This window comes from Lacerta agilis, chromosome 16, assembly GCF_009819535.1.
Source record: "Lacerta agilis isolate rLacAgi1 chromosome 16, rLacAgi1.pri, whole genome shotgun sequence".
In the NCBI taxonomy this organism is placed as follows: Eukaryota; Metazoa; Chordata; class Lepidosauria; order Squamata; family Lacertidae; genus Lacerta; species Lacerta agilis.
In genome coordinates this window covers 30,916,313-30,941,483 of record NC_046327.1, presented here as the reverse complement: position 1 = coordinate 30,941,483, position 25,171 = coordinate 30,916,313, and the positions used below count along the sequence as shown (strand labels likewise).

The following is a 25,171-nucleotide window of genomic DNA, read 5'->3' as shown; positions in this document are numbered from 1 at the left end:
CCTTTCCCGTCCTCCCTCAGGCAACGACCCCGAGCTCGAGGCAGACGGGAGAATGAGAGAGAGCGAAAGAGAGAGGCTGGGGTTGCCTCGGCCTCCCCAGCCGCCAGGGGCGGCCCTGGCCTCTGAGGCGGGGCTTCGGGGACGAGGTCCCTCCTCCTCCTCCTCCTCGGCCGGCCGCTCCTTCTCTGGCGCGAGGCTGCGCCGGAGAAGCCGAGGGGCGCCCAGCCGCCTTCTGAGGGACGCCGGGCTAGCCGCCACCCCGGAGCCGAAGGAGCGCCGGGCGCGGGCGACGCCAAGGCGGAATGGCGGCTGCGGAGCGGAGGGCCTTCGCGCACCGCATTAACCGGTGAGGGGGGACGGGAGAGAGGAGGGCAAGCGACGGGGAAGGCGGGCGGGCTCGCGCACCACCAGCCGACCGGGGTCGAGGGGGTGGCGAGGCTTCCTACCCCGGGGCGAGCGGGGTGTGTGTGAGGGTGGCTAACCCGACCTCCCGCCTCCCTAAGTCGCTCAGCTGTTCGACAGAGGGACAGGCTCCCACGAGAGGTGGCGGACTCGCCTCCCTTGGAGGTTTCCAGGGATGATCTGGTTGAGATTCCTGCATTGCAGGGGGGCCTGGACCAAGTGATCCTCTGGGTCCCGTCCAGCTCTACCCTTCCATATAGAGTCTATGATTCCAAAGGTTCCCTTGCCTTTGCATTTCTCTTTCTCCTTCCTCACTCCCGGAAACAAATGAAAGCCCAACCTTGGCAATGCCCATGAAATCTACTAGTCCTCAGAAAAGTGGCTGGGGAAACCCAGCCAGATGGGCGGGGTGGGTATAAATTATTATTATTGTTATTCCTCCCTTGCCTATCTGTGTATGCTAACGCTAAGCCGTTTGTGGTTCATTGGTATTTGGGGGGGGGGGGGAATAAAAACTAGTCCTCGGGAAATTGTTCCATGCCTATGCAAGCTTCTGCTAAGACTTTTGAGGTTCGCTGGTATGTTGTAGGGGAGGTAAGTGTGGTTCATAAGATTGATCATCCCTGATCTTGCCCTTTTTTATTTCTGCTCTGAGTGCCACTGCATGGACTACCTGAATGGATGCTAAGTTACTCCTGTCTTGGGGTTGTGTGTGCTAAAGTAAGGTCAAAGAGGAATAAGAATAGTGAGCCCATCCATTCAGACACTATCACTTTGGGTATAGGTTCGGTCCTGGAGGGGTGTGTGAGCAGGTGCTAAGAGATGCTCTAGGTTAATTCACGTGCAACACAAGGATGAGATCTTGTGTGCTCACCTATTCAAACTGCTGTTTTCTTCTGTCTGTATCTTGCCCTCAGTTTGGGATTACTCAGTTTACAGAGTAATACAAAAGGCCAGGTCTCTGCCCCAAGCAGTTTACACATTAACATTTTAATATGGGTGAGGCCACAGAGGGAGCAAGGGTTAAACAATACATTTCAAAGCTGAATATATATTTCAACGACAAATGAGTGGGGCAGTATATGTAACTGTTAAATGCATTGCCGCACTCCCTTTCTTGTTGCTGTTCTAATGGTCTCTTCTTCATCTGTACACTCCCATTTTTCCGCCAGAAGTAGCGGAACAGAGGGAGGACTTGATTTGCCTTTCAGAAGAAATATACTTCATGGTGGAACAACAGCCCTACAAACAAGGGTACAGCAGATTATCACCTTTATGGAGGTGGAAGCAAAACGGATTGCCCATTCTTACGATAGATGAATGTGTAATCATCTTCCACAGCGCCCATCCTCATAAAGTGAAACTACTTTGAATTGGTTGAGTTCACATGACAGGAGCAGTAGGGAGACAGGCAGACATAACTTTCAGGGAGGTAAGAGTGTGATACCACCAGAATCAGATTATAGATCTTTAGTGTCAATCTGGTGTACTCATTCTGATTGATAGCATGGCATATACACAATATATCTTAATTTTTCCTTTTTCTTGGAGTTAACTGGGGATGAAGACATGGTATTCTCTTTCACTCCATCTCTGTACCATAGCTGTCAACTTTCCCCCTTTCTTGCGAGGAATCCTATTCGGAATAAGGGAATTTCCCTTAAAAAAAGGGAAAAGTTGACAGCTATGCTCTGTACTACATACATAGTTTAAAAGGTTTTTTTTTAAAACAACAACAACAAATGGGAGCTTCTTAGCTAGCCAAGGCAAGACTAAGCTTTTAATAATTAGCTTCAAGTTTTAAAAAAGCTAGAAACAAGTAGCTTTTTAGCAAACAAAGCACATGCATACATTTGTTTGTAGGGAACGTTTTTCTGCAGACTACTAAAAATGTGTATGTCCATACTATACTGGCAGCCTGAATATGAATGAATGAATAAAGTGTTATTCAGAATCAAGGTTGTCCATATATGTCAGTGTGCGGATCTCTGAAATAGGTAGATGTTTAACGATATGAATTGGTAGGATACGTTTTCAGCAGTGAAATAGCTGATAATAAAATAACTACAGATGTTTTTGGCTGCTAAAACATCTGGAGGGCTCCAGAATAGGGAAGATGGGTATATATGGTACTTTCAGGATCTTGCAAGACTAACATCAGGGCAGAACGTTTAGTCTTGGATATTCAGAAGCTGTCTTGTCCTCCACATTTCAGTGGAGGACAAATAGATGGGGAGTGCACAGGCTTACAATAGGTCTCAGTTTTTCTGGGGATGCACCTTTGTTTGGGGATTCTGAGAAAGAAGAATGGTTTCTGTAATTCTAAGAGCTAAAGGTCTGGAGCTGGAGGCTTGCCAAGAAGAAGCCCAAAAGCATATTAAGCTGGACTTTAATACTGAAGAGGAAGGAGAGAGAATTTTGCTTTCAGATTAGCAAAGCTAATCTCTTTCTTTAGGGTGCCTGCCTGAATAAGCCTGAGACTTCTCAGGAAGCTCTCATGTTGCAGGCGTGGGAGGAAACATGTTTGTGGGAACAGATCCTTAGTGGATAAGTAGCAGTGCATGTTTAAATCTCAGTCCCATCCACCCTCTGCTGTTTGCAGTGTTCTATGGAAAGGAAGGAAACAGTATCTTCCTTTTGATGGGAGGAGCCTTGGCAGATGTGCTATGATTTTTCTTGCATGTATTCCACACACCCCCCCATTTGTTTCCTGCCTTTGCTCCCTTTTGACCGCTCACTGGAAAGTTCAAGCTAATGTTTTTGGAATGCAGCCTAATGGTTATTGTTGTTGCTTGAGTGGTTCTTGAGTGAGCCCTTCCAGTTGCAGCTCATTTAAACTTGAGCAGCAGTTTTTGAAACCAAAATGTTCTCTCTCTCCCTGCCACTCCACCCTTTCTTCCCTTAAATGCTAGCGGGCAACAAATAACTAAAATGCATCTGGTTGCCTGTTTGTGAAGCACAAGGCACTGTGGGGAGCCTCAGGGTGACTTCAGTGCTGGCAAAAGTTGAGGGTGAATAATTTCTGGTACTCTGGTTCTGTGGCTGCTTTTGGTTTTCTCTTTCTTTATCAAGCCAGTGATAGACCTGTAGAGGAACATGGGTGCAATAACAGGTCCTCAATGGTTGCTTTAGAGGGAGGAATGTACACCTTTATTCTCCATAGGGAGACTTAGATCTCTTTTTTTCCTAGTACAAGAGGTGTGTGTAAGTGTGTGTGAGAGAAAGAGAGAAAGAGTGTGTGAAATATACTGCCAATTTAGGATGTATCTGATGTGTAGACACTAGTGTATGAAAGTTTATGCCATAATAAATTTGTAACTCCTTGAGGTACAAGACTTTGTATTCAAGGGTAATTCTGAATAGATGAGGAGATACGGTTGTATTTGACTGTACAATGGGACCTCGGTTCTCAAACCACTCCATTCCTGAACGTTTCGGCTCCCAAACGTCGAAAACCCAGAAGTAAGTGTTCTGGTTTTTAAATGTTACTCAGAACCCGAACGTCCGACACAGCTTCTGATCTGCAAAAAGCCTAGCTGTCATCCAATCGGAAGCTGCACCTCGGAATTCAAATGTTTCGGAATTCGAACGTCCTTCCGGAATGGATTATGTTCGACTTCCGAGGTTCCACTGTACTATTTTCTGCCATGGAAGTCTATGGCACACAAATACCTGATAGCGTTTATTTTATGTACTGTAACTATCAATTCACCTATCTACTCAGCCATCCAGACAGCTTATAGGGACATATCTGCTCAGCTTGAACAGCAGAGCTGTATCATGTGCCTTCTTTACACAGTAAACTAACTTGCACAATCCCTTCTTGCCCTGTTCCACATAGTGTTGAACTTCAGGTTTGCTTTCCTTCAGTAATGATGTTTCTGCTAGTGTATACCGCCTGGTTTTGTTAGTTTTTGTAGCTATTGCGGTCCATGGAAGAGCTGAGATTGCAGCATTGGAAGCAAGTTAATAGCATTATATACAGGATCAAGTGCTGGTGTTAAGACTTCAGTAATGTATGTTGTGATTTGTTTAATTTAAAAAACTAGGATCCTGTGGTTCAATGATGTATGCTAAATTCACAAAGGAAGAGGGTACTCTCATGATCTCTTAACAGTTAATTAACCAGTTTTGTGATTTCAAATATTTCACGTTTGCTTAAAAAGGACCTTCTTGATTAAACCAAGGCCAGCTAGTCCAGCATTTTCATTTACTTTTGCTGGAGTCCCAGCAATCACCAGATGGTAGGTGGTTCACCAGAAGTTGTTCAGTGAATTGCAATCTGCCTTCTGCCCTTAGGAGAATTTCTTTTCCTTTACAAACCTCTTCCTTGTTTTCTGTTAAGTCTGTGGTTGAAGGTAGGTGAGCCAAGAGAGAAAGAAAGGGAAGACAAAAGGAGTGAGGGGACCCTATCAGCTTATAGCAGTGTTTCTCAAACTTGGGTCCCCAGCTGTAGTCCAACTCCCATCATCCCTGACCACTGGTCCTGCTAGCTAGGGATGATGGGAGTTGTAGTCCAACAAGAGTTGGGGACACAGGTTTGAGAAACACGGGCTTATAGGATGAGGTGAACATTGGTGACAGAAACTCCCTTCCTTTCCGGCTATATAAATATAGCAATAAAGCTCTTGTGTTCAGGGCTGGCAGTCTGCCCTGAGCCATTTATCACAGCAGAGAATGATTTCAGAAAGACGGAAAAATGTGAACTCACCTTCAACCCAAGAGTGCCAGCAGTGGGTATTGCTTAAAAATCCTGGAATTCTTTCTTCTTAATATCTGAGGATTACACCCAAGACAACAGTCTCTGAATATTATTAATTGTGTTAATATCTTACACATTCTCCCAAAATGTGGGAGTGTTAAGTTAGCCTTGCAACAAACCTGTGAGGTTCCTCATTGATTGGGCTGACAGTTTCTCAGAGAGTTGTGTCTTTGTTCAGTACTAGTATTGTTATTGAGGTCAGATTAATTGAGCAGGGGCAGGAGAAGAAGACAGAGATGGCCTCCACAAAGCATTGGGGCTTTTTACATCCTGACCACCTTGAGATTGTGTCTGAAACACTGCAGGAAAAGTGGCCAGGCCAGGCTGTGGGACAGCCTGTTGGAAGGTTGGTTGCTTGGGGAATTTGTTGAGCCATGAAATCAGTGTAGGTAGTCTGGACGTGGGGAGGAATTCATCCTAGTGCTATGGCAATCATAATGTCAGTGCAAACCTTTTTAGCTTGCCAGATGGAACAATCCCCCCTTCCCCTTCATGCTGTTTCTGGGGGTTCTCCTGACCCCACCATGACTAATTTCAGAGGCGAATGCCAAGGAGCAGGGGAAAGCCCTGCTGTGCTAGAGCAGGTCCTTGTTCCTATAGCAGGACTCTCATTAGTTAGAAACCTGAATTTGTGGGTGGCTATTATTGGCGCTGTGGGTTAAACCACAGAGTCTAGGGCTTGCCGATCAGAAGGTCGGCCGTTCAAATCCCTGCGACGGGGTGAGCTCCTGTTGTTCGGTCCCAGCTCCTGCCCACCTAGCAGTTCGAAAGCACATCAAAGTGCAAGTAGATAAATAGGGACCGCTCCGGCGGGAAGGTAAACGGTGTTTCCGTGCGCTGCTCTGGTTCGCCAGAAAGCGGCTTTGTCATGCTGGCCACATGACCCGGAAGCTGTCTGCGGACAAACGCCGGCTCTCTTGGCCTATAGAGCGAGATGAGCGCCGCAACCCCAGAGTCGGACATGACTGGACCTGATGGTCAGGGGTCACTTTACCTTTACCTTTTTATTATTACATATGAATCTGAGAATGGTAGCCTTGAATCCAGTGGAAGTTGGTTGAAACTTCAACTGCCCTTTAACCTGGCTTTCAGGAATGATATTCAAGTATGACAAAGTTGAGAGAACTTTGAAATACCACCTTGTGTGGAATGGACTTGGAAACCAAGACTTGAAAAACCAGAGGTTCTTTTTGCTTGCTTCTTTCCTGTCCTTTAGCTATATCATCTATATCCTTATATATTCCTTCCTGAGCGTATGTGTGTGTGGAGTTTCTCAATAATAGTTTTAAGGAGAAGGCTGAGGAGTCTATATTCTCCCCCTGTTCTTGATAATATATATAAAAATTTAAAAAATGTCCCGTAGCACCTTCAGATAATGTTCTTCTTGATCATGTTACTTTTGAGTTAATGTAATCGAAAGTGGCATTGAGGATGGGAAGTGCTGCTGTCAAACTAGTGAGTGTGGTACCCTTTTTCCCTCTGGGAGGCCTGTGTGTGCAGAAGAAATGAACGAGGCATCAGTCTGTTTGACTCAGTGCTCTAGAGCACACAAAGGCATGGTGGAGGTGTCACTTTGGAAAATGTTTTGCTTTATTCAGCTTGGCAGGCTACAGCACAAGCAAGGAATAATTTATGGCTTGTGGCTTTGGTTAGTCTCCCACCTCAGAAAACAAAAACAAGCCCCCCCCCAAAAAACTGTTGGGCTGCTGTCCCAACAGGGGTGCCAACTTGAATAAAATATTGGAGGGGCCCAGGTAAACCCCACCCCACATAATCAATCACAAGATGCAGCGCTTGCATGCCATTTGAATGGCAATGCCCATCAACTTTTTGGGAGCCCAGCCCCCTCAAATATTTTATTGGGGGGGTTGAACAGACCTTGACCCCTATGGCCTCTAATCTATTGTTCTAGGCCATTTGGGGTGGGCAGTACTGCAGTTAAATCAGCAGGAACTGATTCAGGGTAGAGCTACACATTACTTACAAGCATGGGTAACCCTGCCAGCAACTGCAGTTAGGGAAAAAACCAATATTGGGAAAGGGGTGTTTGGAGTGGCTAAGTGATGGTGAGTGGGTTGTGCTTAACCCTTTCCCTGCTTGCTGTCCCCCCCCCCCCCCGCTGCAATTACTCCCTGGGGGGTCAAACTAGAAGTTATATGATGTTAAATGACTCTGTGTGTTTCAAGTGCAGGCTTTTTTTATTTATTTAATGCAAATAGTATCAGATTTGGTGCGCCTCTGTGTGTGAGATATAGTTATCAGGATTACAGCAGGTGCATAGAAGGAATGTAACCCTTTCCTCCATGTAATCCTGAAGAGAATTCTGAAGGTGCCACTGGCGATGGAAGAAAACATTAACTTCAGAAAAAGGCTTTTCTTCAGGACTGTGGCAAGGAAGGGCGATGTTAAGTTTCCTCTCAGTGTTTGTTCCACTCTCCTTGCCGATGCAACATGCATTTTTTTAAAAAATCCATTCTCATTATATTGAAAAATCTCTTCTAATTTGGCCCTGAGACCTGCTTCCATGAGATTCTAGATGGTTGCTTTTGATGGTAAACATTCATCTTGAACCTTGCTGGGGGGAATGGGGGGAAACGGCAGATGCTTCTGTGCTCCAAATCACCCCATCCTGATAGTGCTTTCCCCTAATAGAAGCAGCTATTGGAGTTTTGTTATACATGCCTGTAACATGTAGTAGTAATACCTTCACTTTAGCATTGGAGAGTTAATCTCCAGGACCTGTAGGCCAGGATTTTGTTTTGTTTTGAACACATATTAAGTTCTGAACAGGAAAAAAGAAAATAAAAAAAGAATCTTCAGCACTGCAACTGGAAACTATAAATTCAGGGTTCTAGGGAAATTGTGCCATTTGGCTGTAACTTCCTGATCAGGTAATGCGAGTGGATTATTGGGGGAAATCTGCTCAAGGGCTGTGCCAAGCAGTGAAGAAAGAGAACCTGCTGGCCTCTGCTTTGAGCTTCTTTTGAGCTGTAGTTGTCATGAACGTTAGAAACATGTATTTGGGGGACAGGGAGGTCTTGGGAAAAGATCTCTAATGAAATCTTCATGTGCATGGTGACCTTCCGTCTTCGCTCACGAACCCTGGGTTGCTTTGGCCGCCCAAATCCCTAGGTCCTTTGGTCTGTTACAGGGACAGCCCTCTTAGCGCCATCAGAGTTACCTGCACACTCATAAAACTTAGAATAATTGTTCCGTGTTCAGATTTTACGGTACTCTGAGAACTTGCCTGCCCAATCGCTAAACTGCCTCATAGGTTTGTTGCAAGGCTAAAGTGCCCCTCCAAGCTCTTTGGAGTATATGCGGGATAAAAAACAGTGGATATTATTCAGAGATGTTATTACTTCAGGCGCCCAGGGTGATCTGGTCTGATGTGGAACTGTGCGGGTCAATGGACTTTCCATGAAGCAGGCAGTTATACTTGGTTGCCTTTTGGACCATTCCCAGTCTGTGATGTGCCTTTGCGGTGTTTTTGTTCTGCTCGGAAACTGTGTGCATTGTTCTGCATGGATTCACTGATAAAGCAACTTCCTTATCTAAAGGAAAGGGTGAGGTAGTTTCCTGGCCCAGTCCCCAAGAACCTAAGGCCTTGCCTGTTTCCTTCCAGGCTGCAAAGTTCTCGCTTAATTACAGTTTATTTACAACCTCCTGCTTCCTCTCCCTTCTTCTCCAAATGCCCTTTGATCTTGTTAGGGGATTTAGTGGTACATCTGTCTGTTTTTTTAAGTGGCCTGCTTAGAGGCAAATATATGCTAGCTGGGGATGGTGAGTGTGGTGGGGAGGAGAAGCAGTTCCTGCTGTTGATCTAAGAACAAGTTTCCAAAGGCGTGCCATGCTAGAATATGGAATGGGATGTATTCTCTGCCCTTTCTTACTCTGTTTACAAACACAGATCCCACAATAAACCGGTTAAGCTCTTCAGATGTCCTTGTTTTGTTTGAATTTGCGCAGTCTTTACTGTCTCTGTTCCATTATTTCACTCACTGAGAATCCATCCCACACCAATTGTTGTCAAATGTATATCCCGCCCCTTCCTAATGCTCAGATGATCTTAAGACTGTCATGCAGGCATTTTGTGTGATGCAGTAAAAAAAAAAAAAGTATCCAGGAAGTCATGGAACTAAGGTGTGGATTTCAGAAGCTGGAACTCAAGTCTTTTGAGATTGTAGCCATTGGCTTAATTTTACCTGGGTGTGGGGAGTCATTTAGACCTCTGGCAAGAGCAATCTGTCCCATCCCTGGAAGCCCTTTGAATGGGGAGGGGAGAGAGAGAGAGAGAGAGAGAGAGAGAGAAGATGCAGACCCTGCGCAGGATTTTCATCTTGTGCAGCTTTACCATAGGGAATATTCTTTTTTTTAAAAAAATAGCCATAGCAAGCTGCTGAGATTATATGTGGTCACTAGTTTTTCTCCCACTCCAGGCCCTCACAGATGGCACAGAAAGCCCATGATTTGCTCACGATTACTAGCTTGTCTGCCTCTTAATTTGTATTATGCCATGTAAGAATAATTGGAACGACTTGAAACGGGAGCAAAACATGGGGCTGGATTATTAGTAGGCCATAAAAGGAGAGATAATCTTTGTTGTGTTAAGGATCCAACAAATGTCATGGCTTAATAATTTATTTATTTTTTTAGGCAATCAAGTCTGTCTCCTATATATGCCCTCAGTCTGTGTAAATTCTGCCCTGAGAAATTTGTCTTGATAAAGGAAAGCACGCCCTGCCTTAAAATAGTGCTGAGATTTGCTTTGTTTTCTGACTTCAGTTGGTTAAGAAGCCTGGCTTGTTGGTGTGGAGCTGGGTGCCCACAGTTTTATCTACCAGTGTGAACAATTTAAAGTCTTAGGTTTAGATTGCTCCAGCCTCCTATCAAACCCTTAGTGGTTCACCTGTGGCTTTATCCTATGTTACACAAGTGGTATGGAAGCTACTGTCTCGTGGCTTCATCCTGTACCACTGAGGTAATGTGAGAACCAGGGCCCCCAAAAAGTTATTAGGCATGGTTTCTGGGCTCCCACACCATGTGCAACATAAGATGGGGCTATGGAGGAGCCTCCAGAAAAGACTAAAGTGATAAAGAAGACAGGAATGATGGTAGGTACTGTTCTCTCTCCCTCCCTCTTACACAGAGCTGCTGATGGATGCTGAATAAGTTTATTTGTACAGTAGTACTTTGGTTCTTTAACTTAATCCGTTCCGGGAGTTCGTTCGACTCCTGGAGCCATTTGAAAACCAAGGCGCGGCTTCCTCTTGGCTGCAGGAGCTTCCTGCAGTCAAACGGAAGCTGCGTCGGACGTTCAGCTTCCGAAAAATGTTCGCAAACAGGAACACTTCCAGGTTTTTGGCATTCCGGAGCCAAAACGTACGAGTACCAAGGCGTTTGAGAACCAAGTACGACTGTACTTCCACACGCTGACTCAGCCGGTATCCTTTAAGAGGGTGGGGATGGGTCGGAGGACACAGAGGTCAGATCAGAGAACCTCCCAAAGTAGTTCAAATGGTTGAATGATGAGCTGCAATTTGAACATGCAGTGAAGCTAGCAGACTGGGTGCTTTTCCAAAGGTGCAGCCTTTGCCCACTTTCCGAGTAATTTAGTGAGCTGAGCTGATCCTTGCAGAAGTAGTCTCCGGGATGTGAGTTTCTTTCTGAAACCCTGCAGTAACAAGGCACTTGGACTCTAAGACTTCTCTGTCTCTTGTCTTACAGCTGGCTTTCTGAACTCATGGAAGAACAACGTGCACCAATCTTGCATGACAGTTTCATAATTGTAGAACTACTTTGAAAGGCAGAGAAAAGCAGTCCTCTTGTCTTTTCCCATTCTGCTTGTACTGCCCGTTTGTGCCTGGCACATCATGATGCCTCCCAGTTATCTATTGCCTTTAGTGTTGTTCATGAAGCCAGAGGGTACTGAAAGTGTTCCCTTTAAGTAGTTTCCAGTGAATTTCTACAGGGTCCAGCACTGATTTTTCACTGGGCTGCGTCAAAGCCAAATTGAATCTGCCTCAGAGTTGGAGTTCTGTAGCTTGGCTGGTCACATCCGCTGTATTAAATAAATCATTGCAACCCTGAGTTCCATTTTGGAACATAAGAAATAAAAATATATAGAATTTACAGCCGGATTTAGATACTTAACAGGTATCTGACAGCACGTAATTTGGTGGCCAGTGGGTGCCGATTGTTGAGTCTGGAGAGCTGTAGCTTCTTTGTGGTCTCTATGCAGGCCTGCACAATCCTATGCACTGATTTTAATAGGACTATTTTTTGAGATTGAGTGATTTGTTTGATTAAACACAATAAATCAGTGGGTCTACGTCAGCAATATGGGAAAAATATGGTTTCGGTGGGAGCTTCCCCGTCCCACGTTAATAGTCGGGTTGCAGTGGGAGGGAAATGTCCTATCTCCACACCACCGTCACCATCCTGATCAGGTCTCTGCACCTTCTATTTGTGAAATGAACATTGTGCACTTAAGGGCAAACCATGTGATTAACATAACCAATAGTTTGGCCGTGGATCAAACCGGACTTTCAGGACTTCTTGGCTCATGCTCATAAAACTTGCCCCCCATTTTCTATTAGTATTCCTTACGAGAAATGTTTTCTGCTTGATGGCTATCTTAAGAATTTCTTACGTTGCAAGATACAACGTAGATCCCCCTGCTCCCCGCCTTTCTGGCCTCAGTAAGTTGTTATGTTATGTACCGGTATTTGTGGTGGTAAAGAGAAGACCTGGAAGGAGTTGGTGAAATAACACTAATTTTCTTGCTGCAGGGATTGTGCTTCATGAGTTGCTGAGGTTGATTCTTATTACATTATATTTGTATAATTGCACCTGGGGTGTCCTTAAAAGTTGGTTTTCAGACAATAACAGTAAAAGCTGCTCATATTCGACAGCTTTTGGAGTGAATGCTTTCTTAGGGAAGTATAATATGGGTGGGCAGAAATTCTGGTCCCATTTTTTCCAGACTGTCTCCAGGGACACAATGGGGGCATACCTCTCAGGATAGTTTTTTGAGACCCAGAAAAGTGGATGTTTTATTGTTTTCTTCCTCCCCTACAGGACGGTGGCAGCTGAAGTCAGGAAGCAGGTGTCCCGAGAATATGGCAGCTCCCCTCAGCTTTCCAAGAAGCGGGGTGGCCCCCCACAGTCGGTGAGTTATTCAGTAGTGTGTCATGGTGGGGGGTGGAGATCTGGCAGAAAACACCGCATCATCTGGCTAATAAGACAGGGAAGAAATCTGTTCACCCAAAGAAAATAGGCAATATCAGACAACCATAATTTGGAAACTGCCCAATTCCAGGGCATTTCAGAAATTGCTAGTCATTCAACATATAGCAGGGACAACCATTTTGCTCGTGCTTTAAGAAGTACAGTCATACCTCTGGATATGTTCTCTGCGGGTTGCGTTCATCACGGGATATGAATGCGTCAAACCCGGAAGTACCGGAACGGGTTACTTCCAGGTTCGGCGATTCACGCATGCACAGAAGCACCGAATTGTGCCGCGCGCACACATGCGCAGACGCAGCACTTCGTGTTGCGTTCTGCTCATGTTGCGAATGGGGCTCCAGAACAGATCCTGTTCGCAACCAGAGGTAGCACTGTACTCTTACCGGTATTTAGAATTGGGTTGGCTTTTTTAAGAAGGCCACTTCCACATCAACAGGAGGTGGATTTGCGGGCACCACGACCCAATCATGCACGTAGGGGCTGAACCCAGCCCCTGCGTGATTGGTAGATTATTCCCGCGCCTCCCACAGGCCGACCAATCCGGTCGGCCTGGGGGGACATGTCTTAGTCCCTTTAAACTTGTGGCGGGGGCGGGGGAACTCTCCCTCTTTGTCCCACTTCCCAGCTGAACTAAAGTGATATCTGTATTTAAACATTCCTAATGAACTTCTCTAATCTTTTAAAGCCATCCTGGTTGGTGGCCACCTCTGCCTTCTCAGGGAGTGAGTTCCATAGTTGTTTGACTGTGTGCTGCATTTTTGTCGTAAATCTTTCCATTTCTTAACTAATTGCTACCTTTGCGAAAGCACGTCAACGTGCAAGTAGATAAATAGGTACCGCTCCAGCGGGAAGGTAAACAGCGTTTCCGTGCGCTGCTCTGGTTTGCCAGCAGCGGCTTTGTCATGCTGGCCACATGACCCAGAAACCGTACGCCGGCTCCCTTGGCTAGTAACGCGAGATGAGTGCCGCAACTCCAGAGTCGTCCACGACTGGACCTAATGGTCAAGGTTCCCTTTACCTTTACCTTTACTGTTTGCCAATGGGTTGCTGACTTCCAATATTTGCTCATGGGAGACATGATTTCCTTTTGGCTTACTGTCACTATGGTTATGTACAGACCTACCTGAGGCCTCTTCTGAGATGGAAAATTGGAAGAAGCATAAGAGCCACTAATGTCTCCTTTCATTTCTTCAAGTAGCCTATTGGGGAACCATGGTTACATATGAATTAGTTGCCTTATTCCTCCAGTCCACCTCCAGTCCCAATCCAAATAGTAGCTGCATCTCTGATATCGGCTGCATTTTATTTGTTCTTCCTGGGTGGCATAAGGACCAGAACAGCTGCAGAGACTATGCTGTATTTTCTGGAGTTTCAGCTTTAAAATAAATAAATAAATAATCAATCTGTGGCCTTATGTAGTGTTTCCTAAAGCAGCTATTGGGTGAGGACAAGGCGGATTTCAATTTCCTAGGTGTGAAGGAGTTTGAAATTGGAAACCTTTGGGTGGGGTTTGGCTGGGTGTCTCTGAAAACAGTTTTAGTCTCCCAGACCCCTGTGCTTGTGTCCTCTCCCCATTCTTCCCTTCTTGCGGGTCTCTGTGTCATTTAGCCTCTGGCTTTTTCAGGGGATTCCTCCCTGGCTTTTCATTGTGCCTGAGAAGGTGTCAGAAGAGAGCCTAGCTTCTCAGTAGGTTCTCTCACTTGCTCAGCAACAGCAGGACAGTTGGTGGAGATGGGAGGGAGAGAAAATTTAGCTTTTGCCATTTGTCATAAGAACAAATGCTTGCATTTGGACAGTTTCCAAGTGGCCTGTGACATGCAGTGTTAGTTGTCCCTTGAGGAAAGGAAAGGATCTTTCTCCTCCTCCCCACAGCACCTGTTTCTTCTTGCTCCTCTCTGAACAATAGCGCTCAACAGGTCACTTAGACTATGTTGTAATTGTAATAATTTAAGAGCAGAGCTATGTATTGTGGCGGCTCAGATCAGTTTTGTGATGGTTAGTTGGGCATTGTTGTGGGAACTGGAATAAATTTACTAGTCTGAAAGATGAGCCCCTGCAGTGTTCCTCACCTTGGTTTCTGCATTCTCTTGAAGCTTCATCTTGGAAGAACTGCAACTCCCTCAGGCCTGTTGTTGTCCTTCAAGATGAAGGGAGGCGCCTCTGTCAGAAGCTTCTGTGAAGGACCAAAAAATGCCCCCAAACCTCTGTATTTCTCTGACTCCTCTATTGGACTGAGGGGAAGAGATGGGGTGGGGGAATTCACACACTTTTCTCTTAGCTTTCATAGTTTAACTTGGTGGTAGTAGTGGCCATTTACCTGAAACATGTTGGAATCATGGATTCATGGGCAGGTGTTCATCTGTTTCCCAGTTGTCAGGTCCGCAAGGGGTTGCTCACAAGTAACGACAAAGTCCGTCTTGTCTTTTAACAGTTTTATTGTGTAAAACTATTTACAGTGCGGAGCTACCTAAAAAACATGACTGCCCAGTCGCTCGAAGAATCCAGAAGTGCCTGCTTTCTGCTACGACCCCAACATAGGAATTTTGGCACCCTAAAGTGCCGCCTCCCCGGTCTCTTGACCCCTCTGCGCAGCTCAGGCGATGGAAGTGGCGTTTCCCCCTCAGAGCGGGTCTGCCGGAGCAACATCCTGGAGCCCACACTCCACCTGGCTGCCTGAGGATAACTCCTCCTCCCCAGGGGAGGTGCTGGATGAAGTGCTGGGAGACGTATCACTAGATAGGAGTGGCTGCGGCTGCCTGTACCCACCACGACCTTGCCTGGCCGCGGAGGGCAGATCCCTGACACCAGTCTATAAAATGGAGAATACCATCTCAGGCCTTGGGACAAATCCTTATCATCCTTGTTACTATGTACTACAGCTAGGAGTGATTCATGCACACCAGACAACTTCAGCAAGTGAAAGCTTGTCCACACTTCTGCTTGTCCCGTGCCTAGAAAGAAGGGACCCCGAGCAGTTTTCTGCTTGACTCTCGCTTTAGAGGGGAATACCAGTTTGGTGTAGTGGTTAAGAGCGGCAGACTCGTAATCTGGGGAACCGGGTTCGTGTCTCCGCTCCTCCACATGCAGCTGCTGGGTGACCTTGGGCTAGTCACACTTCTCTGAAGTCTCTCAGCCCCACTCACCTCACAGAGTGTTTGTTGTGGGGGAGGAAGGGAAAGGAGAATGTTAGCCGCTTTGAGACTCCTTTGGGTAGTGAAAAGCGGGATATCAAATCCAAACTCTTCTTCTTCTACCGCTGTTTAGCGAAAAATCAAAGCAGATGGTGATCCACCCACTTCGGGAAACACTGTTCTAAACTGTAATCAATAAAAAGTAACAGCAAGTCACAGTGCATAAAACAACACAATGCAAATTGTAAGCAAAGACACAACTTACACAGTTGTTTTTGATAAGAAAATATTGTTGTAGCTGCTTATTTGTACTTAATTTCATGCATGCAACCTCCACCCAGTCAGGCCTGTAGCCAAAAAGAAGAGAAATCTCTCAGATAGCTCAGTGGGATATTTATCTCACTGAATATACCTTTCTCCACTTGACCCACACTTTTAAGACACTGGTCCAAGGTTTCCCCTTGCCCTGCTCCTTTCTCAGGGAAAACACCCTGTTTGGCTCTAAATCAGAGCAAACATCAATCCGGAGAAACCCCAAATGGCCATTTGCTCTGATTGAGCGCTAAAGACGTTCTGACTTGTAGGTTCCTCTTCCTTACCCCCACTCCTTGACCTTCTTCTCTCAGGTGCCTCTGACAGAAGTGGTGGAGCCAGTAGACTTTGAGGAGTACCTTGGCAGCCATGTGCCAGATGCTGAGCCCGGTCCACTGCGTGATCTGGTTGAGTTTCCCACTGATGACCTAGAGGTGATCCATCAAACACGGGACTGTCGAACACTGGAACCTGGTATCCCTGAAGATGAGTAAGTGGTGGGATTGTTAATTGTGGATTGTGGTTCTTCTGATACTTGGGATAAGCACCTCTGCTTCCTTTCACTGCAGTGCCCCCTTCACCTCAGGACAGTCGTATGTAAGAGTTGCCTAGGAAAAAGAACTTGGCAATTTGCTGGCAGTTTTCTGCATTAGAACTCACTAGTTCTGCAGTATTGAGCAGCGAAAACGTGGTAGGCAAAGACTATTTTTTTAATCTTCGCATTAACAATTTCAGCGTGGCTGAATGCCGCTTTGGAAGACCGATTTAAATGACAATATAATTGACTTTTGCCATCTGCGTAAAGCTTTTGGGAAGGCATCCATTTAATTCCCAAAGGAGACTTAAGTGTGAAGAGGTGCAGGTCATTCTTGAAAGTCATCTGGGATTTTACAAGATAAACCCCTGGTGGGTTCTGCTTACAGGTCTTTCCCGTAAGATGTGTGGATAAAAATTCTGAAGGGTTTTCACAATTCTGCCTTTTTGGTAATCCCACAGTAAAAGAACATATTAATAGGGAAAATAGACTTCAGTGCACTTTTCGTCGTGGCATGTTGGGAAACTAAGATGCAGAAATCATCGCAAAAACCACCCAATTCACCATGCTCATAGGAAGGAATGACCAGCTTTTCAAATAGAAGGGGGGGGGGGAACACCACTCTTGACTGCTACTGAAACCCAGGAACATCTGTAGGCTCAGAGTCAAAGCACAAGGAGGCTCTTATTGTAGTGTTTATTAAGCACTAAGGCTACATTTTTAATTTGTCTCTATGTGAGAAAAAAGAATATCCAGGAGGTGTTATCTGTTGTTTAATAAAGGTGTGGAAGCAAAACATGTGGAGAGAAATTTGATCCTTATCTCTCCTTGCAGATAAGTCTGCGGATGTTACTAACCTGTCAACATTTTTACTGGCCTGCTTTTCTTCCTCTTTCATTCTTCTCCAGGAAGCAGGATGCTCGCGTACGAGACGCTGTACAAGTCTACACAGAAGACTGGGTCATTGTCCAAAGAAAGTAGGTTGGGTAGCTCTGCACCTCTTCTTTGAGAAAGGATAGCAAAGACTAGTTCTTTGCTATTGTAGCTGTGGTGAAATTTGGTGACAGTGCTTAATCTTTTTGGATGTGGATTGAATATGGACCTAACAGAAGGAGCCTTTGGTAGGGGAGTGCTGCGTTTCAAACTGAAAAAAAGATTTTTAACAAAAATTATTCTAACTAAAGGAACCTGTTAGACTCATCTTACTTCCACCTAGACTAGCTGTGACTTGCAGCTTCCCACAAGCTGTTATTCACCCATCCTCCAGCCCTCTGAAGTGTCAATAGAAGGGCTAGAGATGTTGAAGGAAAAGTCCTCACTTTCTATGCAACTTCCTTAAGATTGCATTGGAGTAAATCCTTGCACTGTAGTAATTGTATCTGCTTATAATTGACTATTTGATACCCAGAGCCCTAGTCGCCCAAGTCCTTTCAATTACTGCATAATTATTGCTTCAGCAGTCATTCCGTAGTGGTGGAAAAGTTGTTTCATTCAGATGAGCCATAGTATATGTTCTGGATTGTAATCTCAGTTTTGGGGAGCTTTTCAAATAGAGTTCACTGTTAATTAAGAGTGCCTTTTGGTTTTTGCATAACAAGCATTTCAGTCTTGCAGGCTGTGATTGATGACTCGCCTTCCTAACCAGCTAAACCCAGTCTGAGCAAGGGAGTAGATACGAAATACCAAAATACTAAAACTAAATATTAAATATTAAAGCAAATTAAAATTCACACCAACCTTTCTAAGCATCTGGGGTAGGATTGTCTACTGTAAACAAGAATGTTTTTAGCAGGTGCCGAAAAGAATTGGGTGAAGGTGCCTGCTTGATATCAATAGGCAGGAGTTCCCAAAGTGTAGGTGCTGCGACACTAAATGATCAAGTTCTAACAAATGCAGATCAGGTGGCACGTGTCACAGTGCCAGTTCCACTGGTCAAAGCAGTCAAGGGGCACATGGGGGGGGGGAGAAGGTGATCTCATAGGTAAACTGGTGCCAAGTTATTAAGGACTTTGTAGCCTAATAGCAACACCTTGAACCTGACCTGATCAGCAACCAGTGCAGAGCTCCGAGTTATATGCTGACAAGTCCTCACTTCTGTCAGCAATTGTGCTGCAGCATTCTGCACTAACAGTAGCCTCTGGCTATAAAATATCCACATACAATTTTTCAGCAGAGTTCTCAAAGCAGTTTAGGGCAGCAGTTCCAAAACGGCCTGCTTTTACATTTAGACTGTTCCACAAAGGACATCTTGACAATATCACAATTTCCCTCCTTTTCAATTTTTGGTTTTCTTTCTTCCTGCCTTTCTGGTGCTCCCATTCTCTCTTCCTCTCAACCAAATTGTGCTAGAAAGTTCCCCATAGCTTTATTGCAACGGAGGAACCCCAATGAGACACCCTACAATAAACTATGTTGCCCAGAAGTATTCACACAATAAATCAGGAAGCACCCAAAGTTTGCATACAAAAAAGACAAACGAATCTCTCCTTGTTAGTGAAGTTAAGACACCTGTGTTTGGCATAAAGTATTTAAATGCACAGGTTGAGGTGGTCCTCCTACAAGCTTTTTTGCCCTATCAGTTTCTTTCAATAACACCAACTTTTGAGCTTGGTTTGGTAAGAAATAAAGTTGGTCTTTTGTATTAGGTTTTTCTTTTTAATTTTGTGTGTGTGTTATGGCTGCTTTCAGTTTGTTTTTCATCGTATATCTGACTAGCTAGAATTTTTGTAATACAATACATTCACACTTTTTAAACCATTTTTATTTTGTGACTGGCCAATTGTTTAAGGAATATTATATGATCTCTTTAGAGAAGCCCTTGGCAGAGGCATTTTTGGCTGAAACGCATTGGGCGCATTGTATAAAGAAAGAAGCCACCCCCTTTCTGGGGATCTCTGAGATTAATTTATCCTTTTTGCATACCTGAAATATTCATAGCAAGGTGAACGGCACCTTTGTAGAGGTTGATGCGATTGTCTTTTAAAGTCTCTGCATTTTAAGCTGCAAAGGTTCCCAGCAGGCATTATCATCACAGTTTCTTCTGCCCTGGTTCAGGTACCAAAGGCTGAGCACCATGTACAATGCTATTACGGCCGAGAGGCAAAGGGATAGGCAGAAGGGGCTGCCGAGGCAAGTCTTTGAACTTGACGAAGTAGCTGAAGAGCGGAGCAGTCAGGGGGATTCGGTAAGTCAAGTCAGATTTGTAAAATCTAGCATGTTGGAGCAGCTCTTCTGTGTCCTCTATGGGATCCATGAACAAAGAGTCACAATATGATATGAAACACCATCTTTTTTGGGGCGTTGGGTGGAGTTCTGTCAGTTTGCAGATTTTATTTATGCTTTTCAGGTTTGTACATTTCTCTGATTTTACAATCATTTTAACATTTCAACGTTTGGCTTCCTTCCCCCTCTTTTTGTGGTTCCAAATGAACTTAGTTACATATGCAAATTAACTTAATTTGCTCATTTATTCATCTACTTCAAATATATACTCTTATAAAACTGGGGGTTGTTACAAGAACCCTGCCAATGTTCTTATATCTGTTTACAATTTATCTGTAAATATTCAATACACCATTTCTATTCTTTTATAACAAGTTTGATTTCTTATTCTTCTGGTAAGTTTCACCATTTCTACATATTCCATAAGTTTTGTATCCATTCTTCCTTTGCTGAGAGTTATTTGCATGCAAATACCGTACTTTTCTGTGTATAAGATGAGGGTTTTTTACGTTAAAATAATGGTTAAAAATCGGGGTCAGGTAGTGCAGAGGGGGGCTGTGTATTGTTTCTTGCTGTGAGCAGTAGATTGTCACTGGCGTTAGTGCGGGTGATTGGTGGCTGCGGCAATGGCTGCTGTTGATTGGGCGCTGCTGCAGCAATTGGGTGGGTGATTGGTGGCTGCTGGCGGTGAGCAGAAATATGATTGGATGCTTCTTCATCACCCCCCCCCCCAAAAGCTCAACAACTCTGGGTAATTTCCCCCATTTTCTTAATTTTGAGCCCCCCAAAATAGGGGGACATCTTATACACGGGAACGTGTTATTCATAGAAAAATACGGTATGCTGAGCCTGGCGAAATGCTGTGGGCTGCTGTGCATTTGCTAGATCAGTGTTTTTCAACCTTTTTTGGGCAAAGGCACACTTGTTTCATGAAAAAAATCACGAGGCACACCACCATTAGAAAATGTTAAAAAATTTAACTCTGTGCCTATATTGACTATATATAAAGTAATTCTCTTGAATTTTTCAATTTTCCCCACGGCACACTAGGCAACATCTCGCGGCACACTAGTGTGCCGCGGAACAGTGGTTGAAAAACACTGTGCTAGATACTCCTTGAAGTTTGCTGTTGTCAGTAGGAAGACAGTGGAGCTATCGGCAAGGCAATGCCGTGGACAACAAGGCCTTTTACCATAACACCAGGTATTCCTTGTCCCTTCCAGGATGACCTGAAGCGCTGCTCCACCTCCCTCGATGATACACCCCGTGGCAGCTGGGCCTCCAGCATCTTTGACTTGAAGAACTCTGCGGCTGACTTCTTGTTGCGCTCTCTCTTGGTGCGCACTGCCATCGAAGAGACGGACCGCACGAATGAGGAGCTGCGCAAGAAGAACCGGCACGGTGAAATCCTGGCCCTTTACCCGGCCCCAGATGAGGTGAGCGCAGGCCCTGAGATTCTAGTAGCTTTTGCATGATCCTGTAGAATCCAGGAGATGGCAGGTATGTTTGGATGTGGGCTGATGAGGATTAGAAGGTGCCCGTTTGCCTCTTGGGGGCAGATTGTGCAGAGGATGCTTTGATGGCCACAGACTTTGCTGAGTGTTTGGTAAAGGTTGGAGGAAGAACCACCACAAGGGGAGCAGGAAGATCATTACTTTGCCTGGCATCCCTCCTTTCCTCCTCCTCCTTCTCCAGAGATCTCAGAACTGTCCAGTCTCTTTCCTGCCCTACGACACTCTGTTTGGACTCTCTTTTGTTCTAGCAAGCTCCGATACTGTTTTCCTAGCGCCAAGCACATGGTTGTATAGATGATGTGCTGCTTCTCTTTATCCTTGCAGGATGAGGCAGTAGAACGCTGCAGCATCCCAGAAGTTCCCAAGGAGCACTTTGGTCAGAGGATCCTGGTGAAGTGTTTGTCTCTGAAGTAAGTCACCAAAGTAGGACATACATGGAAGTTTGGCTCCATTGCAGTGCTTTTCACAAATGCTTCAGGGTGTGGTGCTGTGCAAAGGGTGTGAGGCCCTGGGTGACTGTGAACTTTGTGTCAGTTTGCATTTCTTAGTGCAGAAAGTATTGATCAGATGTGCAGAGTTCTTTCCTATTTAATTAATTCAAGAGGGTTCTGGAAGCTTCTCTGTGTGAAAGAGACAAGCAGAAGGTTCCTGATGTTTGGGTTATTCCTTCAGAGAAGCTGAGTACAGCTGGATTAGACTGGTCCTGTTATCTCTTCTGTCAAGGTCATGCTGACTATAAAAGAAAGGCCAGAAGGAGCCTGGGTTTCTCTTTCTCTTTCTATCTTTTTTCCTTCTGGTGTGGTGTTCTGTACATAGTATGCTTAGTGTTAAGGTTTAGTCTTATTATAATTTATTGTAAGTGTAAGTTAAGTCTGCTGCAACTGGATTTCTTGTGGACAGTGCCAGTCCTGAATGTATTGGATTTGTGACAATTATGCTCATTTGCCTTCAGTAGCAGTAAAGCTCTGCTGGATGAAATATTCATTACCTCTGGTCTATTTTTGGGGGGAATCCTGCAACTTGTTTAAGTTTTACTCTGCTAACTATACATTAGAGTTCTGCTCTGGATCAATATTGAGTAGAATTACATGACACTTTGCTGGAGTATTTCAAAGCTGACTCCGTGAAAAACCAAATTCTGAATCCAGGGGTCCGTTTCTTATGCACTATTCTCACTGGAGGGTGTGCATGTCTTTGTTTCCACTTGAAAAAACACGTAAACGTAATAGGCTGTATAATAACAATTGTAAAGTTATTTACTAGAAACTACTTCTCAAAATTATATACAGCTTCTCATAATGTCAAAATCAACATCGTGACATCACATATTAAAATGTAGCTTATTCAGTTAACCACCAATTCCAGTATGTACAAAATGTGATTCCTATTTTGTCAGTCCCGTAGTACATTCATTTCAAATTTCTTCATCTTCTCACTGAACGATCTCTCTCTCACTTTCTCTCTCTCATTCCCTTCCATGGAGCAGGTTTGAGATTGAGATCGAACCTATCTTTGGATCGCTAGCGCTTTACGATGTGAAGGAGAAGAAAAAGGTACTACTCTGTGATTCTGAGCAATTCTTGTCTTTTCAGCTAGAAGCAGGACCATTTTATAAAATGGGCAGAGAGCAAAGCATAGAAAGGTAGGCTACTAATTGGTCAGTTGCCTAAAATTGCTGAGATATGTTTGAAGGACTAGTTTGATAGACGTAGGAAGCGCTGGGTTGGAGATACTCTTGATTATGTCCATGCAGCACATACACAAGGCTACTTGATGTGTCTTCTTACTAGTTCCCCTGGAATCAGAGCAGTCTGCAGTTTCTTCCTGTTCTGGGACAGGTAAGAACCTCCTCCAGACATTTTGGAGGAAAGGAGGCATTTTCTTCCCTGGCTATTGCCCTGCCTTCAGTCAGTGTTGCAAACTCTTGTGGGTTCCTGCCTCAAGCGCTTCCTTCTGGTTAGAGGAGTTTCAAAGGCAGGAGAATGAACTGCCTCAGCCGAGCCAGGAGGGAAAAGTGGATCAGAGCATTCCACAGGCAGCAGCTATGTAGGCGCCTTCATCTTTCACAGATTGTGCTTTACCTGACCCCTCGCTCCTATCCCAAGGACACAGAGTGACTAGCCAGCTGCATGCCCTGCTGCCTTTAGCTGTTCTCTCTGGCTGGATCTATACAGATTTTAAAAACCGCTATAAAAGCTCTGAATGGAAAATCCCATTGGCGACGGATCGCTGCTCTATAGCACCTTCTGGTGTCGCATGTTTATAACGCAGTTATAACGATACACAGTAGTACCTTGGTTTACGAACTTAATCCGTTCTGGAAGTCCGTTCTTAAACCAAAGCATTCTTAAACCAAGGTGTGCTTTCCCATAACAGTGGGGGACTCAATTTACAAATGGAACACACTCAACATGTTCTGCTTCCAAGGCAAAGTTCACAAACCAAAACACCTACTTCCGGCTTTGCAGCATTCTTAATCCAAGTTGTTCATAAACTACGCTGTTCCTAAACCAAGGTACCACTGTAATTGACAAGTGTAGCTGAGGCCTCTCTCCTCTCCCCAGCACAGTCTCCTAAGTTTGGCTTTAGTAAGCACCTCAGGAAACTACAGTGTGGAACTTGGCAGATCTGGCAGAAGCCAGTGGGGAACAGGGCTGCTGCTCTCTGGCTGCAGGAAGGAGAAGGCCCGGGTGTCTTGTTGCAGTAGTGGTGGCGACAGCAAGCCAGATTTCAAGACCACAGTGGATAGGCCTTGTCCAGATCTAATGTCTGCTGTCTGTTATGGTGCTCCCAGCTTTGTTGCTTTTATTGTTGTGACAGGTTGGGAGTGGGTCTCGAGTGCATGGTAACTTTGCCCAGCTTCTGCCATTTCCTCAACTTTTCTAGATCTCTGAAAACTTCTATTTTGACCTCAATTCGGAGCACATGAAGGGGCTTCTGCGAGCGCACAGTGCCCACCCTGCTATCTCCACGCTGGCTCGCTCGGCCATCTTCTCCCTCACACATCCTTCTCCAGATATATTCTTAGTGATCAAGGTGAGCTGTTTGATCTTCAGTCATGCCTCCAGAGCTCATCCCCCCTTGCAGCCATTCTGGCAAGCGCTGTGCGTGCTGAGGAGGCACATATATTCTGCCACCTTCTGTGAGTGCAGGGAAATAACTTGTTTGAGCTGGGCATCAGAATTAACAACCTGAGAATCATAACTGCCCTTAAAACAAAACAAGATGAAACACCTATCAGCTGATCACCCATTCCCACCACCCTTCTGAGTAATAGCCCTCCCCACTCCCTCACTATATTTAAGGATCTGGTGACTTCTGTTTCAGTGTATCTGAAGAAGTGTGCATGCACACGAAAGCTCATACCAAGAACAAACTTAGTTGGTCTCTAAGGTGCTCCTGGAAGGAATTTTTTATTTTGTTTTGACTATGGCAGACCAACACGGCTACCCACCTGTAACAAGATGAAACAAAGTTTCTAGTTCCTATGGGTTTGGAGGGAGATTTGAATGTGTGTGGGCAATGTCTAGACTCTCTGAAACTGGAGTGAGGCCTGGGAGGGCCCATTCTTTTTCATTTTGCTTATGGTTTTGGTTAGCTGAATGAATAATGCAAAATAAACATAAACAAAAGAAAAGTACAATTACATAGTGCAGAACACAATTTTGCTCTCCTTGCCCCATATTTTCTTTTCAAGCACTGAGTAAGCCCAGCTCTAGGTACAGGGCTTTTCATCTTTCCTTAGCTTCAAGGACAGCTGAGAGGACTTCTCTGGTTGCTAGCTGCTTAAGCAGCCTCTCTCGTCAGAGCTAGTTGTAGAACTTGAGGTGGAGCTCACAGCACTCTCAGTTTAATATTTGGGAACTTCCAGGGCATCTGCTAGACTTCCTCACCAGTAATTTGCTTTTCCTTTGCCTGCCCAGCTGGAGAAGGTGCTGCAGCAAGGGGACATCGGTGAATGCTGTGAGCCATACATGGTCATGAAGGAGACTGATGCCCTGAAGGTAAATGGAAGCAAGATGAGGAAGCAGTTGGGTTCCTG

General features: G+C 45.0%; 1 protein-coding gene across 5 annotated transcripts in view; it reads left to right on the top strand.

Annotated features, from left to right (window-relative positions):
- Positions 1–216: 216 nt before the first annotated feature.
- DOCK6 (dedicator of cytokinesis 6) overlaps positions 217–25,171 on the top strand; it is a 98,960-nt gene continuing 74,005 nt past the window's right edge. For 4 of the 5 annotated variants that reach the window (XM_033173631.1, XM_033173630.1, XM_033173629.1 and 1 more), the window contains exons 1-10: positions 217–346; positions 12,245–12,335; positions 16,173–16,348; positions 17,302–17,370; positions 19,448–19,577; positions 20,839–21,051; positions 21,454–21,539; positions 22,616–22,682; positions 24,016–24,165; positions 25,053–25,133. In XM_033173631.1, coding sequence (XP_033029522.1) covers positions 303–346; positions 12,245–12,335; positions 16,173–16,348; positions 17,302–17,370; positions 19,448–19,577; positions 20,839–21,051; positions 21,454–21,539; positions 22,616–22,682; positions 24,016–24,165; positions 25,053–25,133 — 1,107 coding nt within the window. In that variant the 5' untranslated portion in view covers positions 217–302. The other variant, XM_033173632.1, reaches the window with a different exon arrangement.